The sequence below is a fragment of the Pteropus alecto genome, unplaced genomic scaffold (genome assembly GCF_000325575.1).
Source record: "Pteropus alecto unplaced genomic scaffold, ASM32557v1 scaffold196, whole genome shotgun sequence".
NCBI lineage: Eukaryota > Metazoa > Chordata > Mammalia > Chiroptera > Pteropodidae > Pteropus > Pteropus alecto.
The window spans coordinates 5,087,077-5,096,079 of NW_006439717.1; the positions used below are offsets into that span (position 1 = coordinate 5,087,077).

Sequence of the window (9,003 nt, forward strand, 5' to 3'; positions counted from 1 at the left end):
TTGTATCAGTCCTGGGTTTTACAGGTACCGGGATGATGTTCAGCTGGGCCTCGGGCTACCCACCACGTTGCACGCCCACAGCGGTAGTCAACCGGGACCGCACTCCGCGTGCGGCTGGGGGCTGGGGGCCCGGCTGGCTGGGCGCCGGAGGGCGAGCCCGGGCTGCATCTCCCGCTGATTGGCCGGGCCCTGCCCCTGGGGGCGGGCTCTCCCCCGCGCTGGCCTGGCCGCGGGTGGCTATATTGGCACCGTTCCTGCTGGGTCGAGTGGTTGCCTCGCGCGGAGCGGGACCTTAGGGGAGTGCTTCTGAGAGCGGTGCTGGCGCAGGAAGCGGAGCGAGGCTGCGGAGAGCGAGCAGGGGGGCTGCGGGGCTGCAGTGCGATGAAGCAGCGGCTCAGGGAGCGGAGGCTGGTGGTGTGGCGAGACGGGCCGGCTCGGGGCCGGGGCTGCTGCTCGGGAGGCTGCTGAGACGCCGCGGCGGCCAGCGCGGAGAGCGGCGGGCGAAAGGGAGGAGAGGCAGCGGAGCTCGGGGGAAGCCGGTTGGCTCGGTTTGGCCTCCCGGGTTGGGATCCCCCCGGTGGAAACATGCGGGTGGCCAAGTGGCTGACGGGGCTGCTGTACCAGCTCTCGCTCTTCATCACCAGATCTTGGGAAGTTCAGTTCCACCCCAGACAAGGTAAGGTCACTGCGCGGCCCCTTCGGCAGCGAGATGGGGGCTTGGGGCCCGAGTGGGACAGGAGGACGGAGGTGGGGTGAGAGGCTCAGCCGGTTGGGGGAGGCTGGCCCTGCAGGAGCTCCCGGATTAGTCAGCCCCCTGCATCCCAAGAGGTTGAGCCTGCGTCCGGTTTCGAGGAATCGCGCGCGGGGGACCTGAATCCCTCTAGGGACCACGCGGCGGGGGCGCGTGGGGCACTGTGGCGCGTGCGCCCGGAGGGCAGGAGTTGGCGGCACCTGGGAAGCATAGAGGGATGGGGGAAGGAGGTGGGCTGCTCAGGGCCATGAGTGCCAGGGTCTTTCCCCGGGGAGAGTGGAGCAAGTCGGGGGTGTGGGAAAGCAGAGTGTGCAAACTCACAGAGCGCACGTGTGTGTGTGTGTGCGCGCGCTCGCTAGGCTGTGTGCATTCGTCGCGTCCCCGGCTGTATCGGGACCTGGGACCTCGGACCTTTGGGTGGACGTTTGGTTGAGGAAGTTCGGGGTTGGAGAGTAGGAAACCTATGTGGGGGACGGTGGGAGATCAATGACCATATCGCTGTGGTTGCAGAAGCGCTGGTGAGGACACTGGTCTCCTACGAAGTGGTGACCCCCGCGCGGGTCAATGAGTTCGGTGAAGTGTTCCCTCAGAGCCATCACTTCAGCCGGAGGAAGCGCAGCTCGGAGACTTTGGAGCCCACGCCATTCAGGACCCATTACCGAATCAGCGCCTACGGGCAGCTTTTCCAGCTGAACCTGACTGCCGACGCGGCCTTCCTGGCCGCGGGCTACACCGAGGTGCACTTGGGGGCCCCGGCGCCCGGGGCGGAGGAAGGCAGTGCGGCGCCCCCAGACCTGCGCCACTGTTTCTACCGTGGCCAGGTCAATGCTCGGGAGGATCACACAGCTGTCTTCAGCCTATGTGGAGGCCTGGTAAGCACCCTTGGGTCCTTTGGCATTTTCTTGGAATACTGTCGAGAGCTGCTTTCAGGCAGAGTGCAATGGGCTTTTCTGACTTGGTGGTTGGTGACCCAAGATATGAGAATGGGCCACAAGAGGGATTAACACCTAAAGGAAGCCAAGCTGGAGGCCACTCCTTCCTGCAGAGAGAGGGTTTGGAAGGAACACCAAGGCAAAATTGACTTCTGCATAAAGCAGAAGAGAGACTATTAAAGTGTCAGAAGCTGTGACTGTGAGTCAAGGAGTGGCTCTATGAGGTCTCTGCTAGTGAAGTGTCATTTCATTCACACATATATCTGGCCATCTATTGAGATAGAATCCCTTGCATTTACTTAAATTTGTTCCTAGAATTTAGGAAGGAAAAGAATGAGTATACATAAAAGAAAAAGGTTTAAAAAGGAAGAGTTGCTTTTTGACAGTATAGGGATGGCCATTAATCTCAAGTACAGGATAAGGAAGAGGTTACATCTGCTTGTTTAAAATTCATTGTTTCAAAATGTAGAGTATCTACCAAGGCCTGGTGCCAGCAAATGGTCATTAGGGTGGCAAGAGTAAAAAATGGAGACTTTGTAAAAACCTCATTGTAGAGAGAGGAAATGAAATAAAATACTGCGTTCTATGTGTTTCATTTGTTTCTCTCCCTCTAAAACAGGTCCTAAATATTTTTGGCATTTACTTCAGTCTGGGGAAACCTAGGACCTCTTTTCTAAACTCTAATAACTTGTGTATTTTTTTACACATTTAAAATTATCAAATTGGCTTCCCTTTAAAAACTAACAGTAATAAAAAAATGTTACAGCTATTAGTGGTGTGATGACATGTACTTTAATACTGCATTTCATAATATCTGTTGGGAGGGATCTTTATACTATTATACTTTTCTGGTGGTGATGGGTATAAGTGATCGATAGCCACATCAACTCTAATGTGATATAAAAATGCCATTTTATTGGTAACAAAGTCAGTGTCTGTGGTTTTATCTAAAATCATAATTGAAGGAAATCTTAAGTATCAGGTTAATGAAAATGAAGACTTAACGCTTTCCTATCCAAGTTCATGGAACCCCAGGTAGGTAAGACTTGTTCAAACAGATATGAGCACACTTCATCATTAACTCCTCCAATACATGTTCAAGAAGAAACTACAAGTAGGATTTTGATTATAGGATTCTAGTGTTCATCCCAAGTAGTTAAGCTTTTTTTTTATTGGAACAAATTTAAAAAAAAGAATAGTTTTAGAACATTAACACTATTTTTTAATTTAATAATTGATAACAGTTCTCACCAGGCCAAATATAATATTTCCTCTTAGGTTTATTGATGTAAGATATCTTCCTGGGTGTGAGTATTGGTCATTACTAAATAAATTTGGAAAGTCTCTTTGGTCTTTGTCATGTTGTTATCTTGAGCTATATTTACATGGAATGCCTTGAACAATTGTTCTTTTCTGCTGTGGATGAATGTAAAATGCTTGAAGTATCAGAATGGCAGAAACACTTTAATATTTACATGGCCACCTATCCATCAAAGGGAAGAAAAATACTTTTTCTATAACCTTTCAAAATAATGTTTGTCTGGAAAACTCTATATTTACTACCACAAATTTTTCATGGTTAGTATGTTTTCTTGATTTAGTGTTTTACGGCAAGGAAAAAAACATTCCAGATGGGAAGCATTATTAGGAGTGATGTTTCTGCTCATGATCATGCATGATGTTGGCATAGTTCAAATTATTCAGTATTCCCTTTTGAAATCAAAAAACAGTTGGAAATGTTTAAATCGAAACAGGAGTTCATCCTTTCCTGTCACTGTCAATTTGGATATGGTGGCCTAAGTTACCATGCATTATTAATCTGATTTATGTATACAATTTAATTTTGATAGACTTATTGATATATCAGAGTTTAACATTTTGAAAACTTCATATCTATGTGACTCAGTTTTATCTTACTTGTATTTCTAAGACTACGTTGAGGACATCAGTCATAGCAGAGATAGAAAATTTGCAGCAATACAGCAAATAGAGGTACCATGATCTAAAAATCTTTTTAGTAGTGTGAACATGACCAATTATAAGTCTAAATTACTAATAAGATTAGTCATATTTCTTTGATCTTTCTCATTTTTGATATTAGTACTAAAACATATATACTTGATTGTGTATTTTATTTCTACTCTAATTCTGTCATTAACTTTAGAATAATAGTTTCATCAAATAGTAAATTTCTGTTAGGTTTTGGAATCCATTTGTCATTATATCAGATACCTTTTTATAAGTCTCAGATTAGACTTTAGATCCAGATAAAATTGTGGTACCCACAACCTGGTCCAGCCAAGTCGTTTGCAGATCAACCTTAATACAGTGCCCTAGAGGTCAGTAATACTAACCTTCTGGCCCTGCTCTTGCTTGCTTCCTGATTTATCTATGGGACTTTGCGTCTGCAACTGTGACGATCTAGCTTTGACTTCTGTCAGTCCATTAAACCCTAAGGTTGATGTTTACTGAAGGATTCTTAGTTTTATAAACTTAGAGAAGATATCTTTTTTCTAGGTGCTCTTTATTTTAGTTTTGCTTTCGATCATGAATGGATGTTATAATCAAATGCTTTTCCTGAATATATTGAAATGAGTAACTTACTAATTTTCTCTGCTAACGTGTGTTATACATTGCTCTTTGATGAAATTCGACCTCATACAGGGCCATAATGTGTTCTGAGATCTTCGTATTGTTTGGGAGGAAGATGAGAAAACCATATTGTCCTCCAGTTCTTCTAGTTTCTCATGTCCTTTGTGCCTTAGTCTCTTTGCATCTTTCTGGCACCATCAGCCAAATTTTGGGCCTGAGAGCTTGTGGCCTGCCTTCTTTGCTTAGTTGGAGCTCACTGACTCATCTCCTCCTGGGCTCTCACTGGTGATGCATATCCCTCTGAGTTCTGGCTGTAACACTTATTTGATTTCTTGTCTGGTTGATGCATTTACTGGGCAGACCTCAGACATAAGGGCTGCTTTGCTCCTGCTGCAGCACCCTCCTATGTATGCTGGTTTGGTGATGCTATAGATAATCTAGATTCCCCTAAGGGTCTGATACTGTCCATAGCATTTGAAAGTCAAGGGGGATTTGGTTCCTCCCTTTGCCAAACTCCGCCACACTTCTAATTTTGGTGTGTCTGTGATGGAGACTCTTTCAGAGCTTCCTTTTTCTGATCCGACATAAATTGCTAAAACATCTCTCTTGTCGGTCCCCTTAAATTATCTAATGTACTTTCCATCTCTAGGATCTTAACCCCCAGCGGAAATATTTGCACATATGCATCTTTCAAACTGTTCCTTTTGCCTCTATCACCCTTTTCTTCCTGGAATCCACTGAGTTCCCCTTTCAGATCTGATTTAGTCAACCCATTCCCCTTCCAACTTTCCACTTGAGGTAGCACCTACCATTCCTTTCTCTGGTGGCTGCTGAGTAATGTGACTTTTAGAAGAAAAGAATGAAAAACAAATTACTTTCAAAATATCCCTTTACATACAACTACTTTAGAAAATTAACTCTCCAACATATATAAAGATTTTATTTAGTTGCTAATATTGCTTTAACCTCAAACATGTGAACTAATGTCCTCTTTTAATTCCTATGTGGTTAATTTTTTTCCAGTTCTAGAGGTCTTGGTATTTACATGTTTTTCATTAAATCACTGAACCATGACTAGTATTGTTAATTTTCTTAAGTACTTTGGGCCCAAGATCCAGAAGGGGCTAAGAGTCTGCTAGAAATGATGTATATAATTTTTACTTTTCTAAAATCTATATTTTTTCTTATGAGTATAAATAACACAATTCAAACATTTCTGAATAGAAATCTGTACATTTCTAAAAATCTATAATAGATATGAAAATGGAGCTGAATCATAAAATTACCTATAATGTAATGACTAAAGACTGTTTTTAGTCCATTGATATACACTGATACAGAATGTGTAGTATTCAGGTCTTAATATCCCTAAGTTCAACTATCAACTTCATTTTCGTGGTCTTATTCTCATAATGTTGATACACTCTTGCCAAAATAGAGGTCAGTAATAAGTTGGAGTAGTGTGGTGTATACTTGTCAGGACAGCATGTATTCATTCCTCACAACCACTGTTCTCTACTCACCCTCTTCTCCTATTACCTGGTGGGTTCCATTCTCCCAAAGTCCCTTAGGGACTAACCTGACCGCCTAGACAGTTAACTTCACTATTTCTTGGGATTTAAAGCAATGCACTCTTTTTGGTTGAAAAATTTTCCAGATGTCATAAAACCAGACGTTGCATCTGGCATATACAGTATTCTCATGGAGTAGCTAGCAGTGGCTGTGTGTACTTTAAGTTTCTCATATGGAACATTCTACAGTATGTCAGGCACTAATGCTCTCTGATGACTGATTATTGAGTTGCTCTAGTAACTTCTTGTTCAGACAAGAAATAATTGTATGGGAACTATCAGTATTGTCTTTACTGGTTTTTGTCTATTTGGGAAAATTTTAACTATTCGCCCAGGACTAATATAGCCCCAGATCATTACACATACCATTCTGTATTAACATTTTTTTGTTGTTGGAAAAATTCATAGGGACTTCCTTTAGTTATTCTTATACTCAAACAACATAAGAGAATTTCTTATCCCTCTACTTTTAATATTCTAGTGTTAGTGTAGGGTCTTCCAAGAAGCAGAAGGCAAGAAGGGATTAAATGTGCAAGGATTTTATTTAGAGGAAGTGCCTGTTAGAGAAAATAGAGAGCCATGAAGTCTGAAACAAGAGGATGAGAATATTGGGTTAGAAATATCCTAGGCTGCGGGGCAGTCTAAGGCTCAACAAAGCATGCCTTGAGCCACATTTGATTGGGAGAAAGAGTCTCATGCCTCTTAAGAATGAGTTTACTCTTAGCCTCTTTCCACACTCAGGTACTGACTAACACTTGGGAGATATGGCTTGCAGCACAAACAGTATGATGGCTTTCAAAATCCAGCAGCTGAGGCCCTTGGACTATTATGGCCAGCGTTCTCAGGGCCAACATAATCACTTAAGATGAATATAAAAAGTACTGTGTGAACTTTGAGGAAGGACTGAGTATTATGAGAACTATGTTGGAAAAGACTTTTCAACTGGACTTTGAGGAATGAATAAACATGTGGGTAGGAAAGGAGCTTCTTGTGGGTCTGTGCAGCTGAAAAGTAGGGTGGATTGGAAGGCGAGACTGAAAGGTAACTTTGAAATCAAATTGTTAAGGCCTGGAATGCATTGGGAAGGATGAGGGCTTGAACGGCAGATGATGAGTTCATTGTGGTGGGAAGGCGTCTTCCCTTTTGTAACATTGTGCAAGGGTCTTCCCTTTTGTAACAGGGTACAAGGGAGGCAGTGAATCACTGACAGGACCATTGCTGCAGTCCCCTTTTGGTAAGGAAGAGAGAGCACTTGAAGTATGTGGTTAAGTGAAGAGTGAATGCCTATGGAAGGTACACTATTGTAGACCAGTGGTTCTCATTTGGGGGCAATTTTGCCTCCTCCCTCACCCCCTGCCAGGGGACATTTGGCAATGTGGAGACACTTGGCTGTCACAACTGTGCAGTGTGTAGAGGAAGCTACCGACATCTAGTGGGTAGAGGCCAGGGATGTTGCTAACCATTCCACAATGCACAAAACTACCTCTTACAACAAAGAATTATCAAAATGTCAATAGTATTGAAGTTGAGCAACCTTCAATACTATTGACATAGAGGACCTATTAGAATTTTGGATCATAAGAGGAGACTAAAATGGTTCTAGTGACTCTGACTTAAATGAGAAATCCTGTGGCACCTAATCAAGAAAGATAGTGACAGAGGACCAGGTGGCAAGAAAGATTATTTAAAAACATTTGTTTGATTCTATCATAGGTTTACTATAATTTTCATAATTGTTTGAATTTATATTTACTTTTTGTCTAGAATGTCATTTCCCTTAAACTACCCATCCTTTTCAGATTCATTTTGAGCCTGCCTTTCTTTCCCCTGTTCTTTATACAGAGCTGACCAGGACTTTATTTCATCACTGGATGTTTTATGTATAAAATATTGAATTTTAGTTACTTGTCCACACTTCTATCTCATTTGTAGATTTTAAGTATAAGGATGATAGTCATTCACTTTGGTACTCAATATAGCATATAGAAATTCTCAATATATAAATGAATGAATGAGCTAAAGCAGCTTTTATTAATGTGCCAAATAATTGAGCTAGCTCTTCTTTACATCAGACACTCTATGCAGGAAAATTATATTAGCAACTTTAAGTACTTGGATATACTTAAAAAATTTGTATAGATTAAATATTTTTCAGATATCTAGGTTGTGTTCCACTTATTACTTTGGTCATATGAGCTTACATTATACTCTTGTTATTTGTGGCTTTATTCGTTTTTTTATAACTACTGTTTTCTAAAAAATTGTAGTTAATTAAGCTGTTCAGTATTAGTATTCAGAGGAAGAAACTGTTCATTCTCTTTCAACAAATGCTTAGCATTTATGTACCAGCTATATTTAGTGGCTCGTACATAATGTCCTTATTTCAACAGCATTAAATTTGTTAAAAATATTCATCAGCTACATAAACGATTTATTACCATAGTAATAGCATTTAGAAGGCATACTGGCTCTTGACTGCCTTTGTTCAAGGTGGCACACACCACTCCTATGTACATTCATTTGATGAAAACTAGTTGCCTGGCTCTACCTTGATGCAAAAGGCTAGAAAATGAGGGACAGTGATGTACCCAGGAAGAAGACAGCAGGATAGATACTGGTGATCACCAACAGTCTTTACTACAGGCTGTCCTCCTGTTCACCAAATATCACTTTGCTCTTCTCTTCCTACACATCAAACATAGTCATCTTGTCTACAGGAGACAATTGGACAGGGGTGGTGTCTCTGGCTCAGTGTCCAGGATCTCTGGGTAATACAGTCTTCTCCATAAAGTTCAGATGTGGTTCTTAGTTAGCAACTAATGAATTAATAAGTTATTTGTACCTCTCCTAAGCCATGATCAGCATGACTGCAACCTTAGTCTTAGCTTCTTACAGAAAGAAGGGGAGATACCTAGTAGTCACTGATTTATAGCGATTCCGGACTTCTGCTGGGAAGGGGCCGTGGAGACCAACTAAACGAGCAGGAAGAGAGTTTCTTGATTACCATCTTTGATTCATCTTTCTAGGAAGTCTATCAGTCACCAAGGTCTCTAGTTCTGTTCTCTGGGAGGGTCTTGCCCATCCTCCATGGCCACATTTAAAATAGATTCTAGGGAGGATGCTATAGAGTTGCCAGCAGTAGAGAAGGGAGGGCTTC

The 9,003-nt window shown here is 42.3% G+C and overlaps 1 protein-coding gene across 1 annotated transcript in view; it reads left to right on the forward strand.

The window, feature by feature from the left end:
• The first annotated feature begins 516 nt into the window (after positions 1 to 516).
• The window catches only part of ADAMTS20 (ADAM metallopeptidase with thrombospondin type 1 motif 20), a 150,296-nt gene continuing 141,809 nt past the window's right edge, over positions 517 to 9,003 (forward strand). The window contains exons 1-2 of the mRNA XM_006916882.3: positions 517 to 676; positions 1,262 to 1,623. Coding sequence (XP_006916944.1) covers positions 586 to 676; positions 1,262 to 1,623 — 453 coding nt within the window. The 5' untranslated portion in view covers positions 517 to 585. The remainder of the gene's footprint in view (positions 677 to 1,261; positions 1,624 to 9,003) is intronic.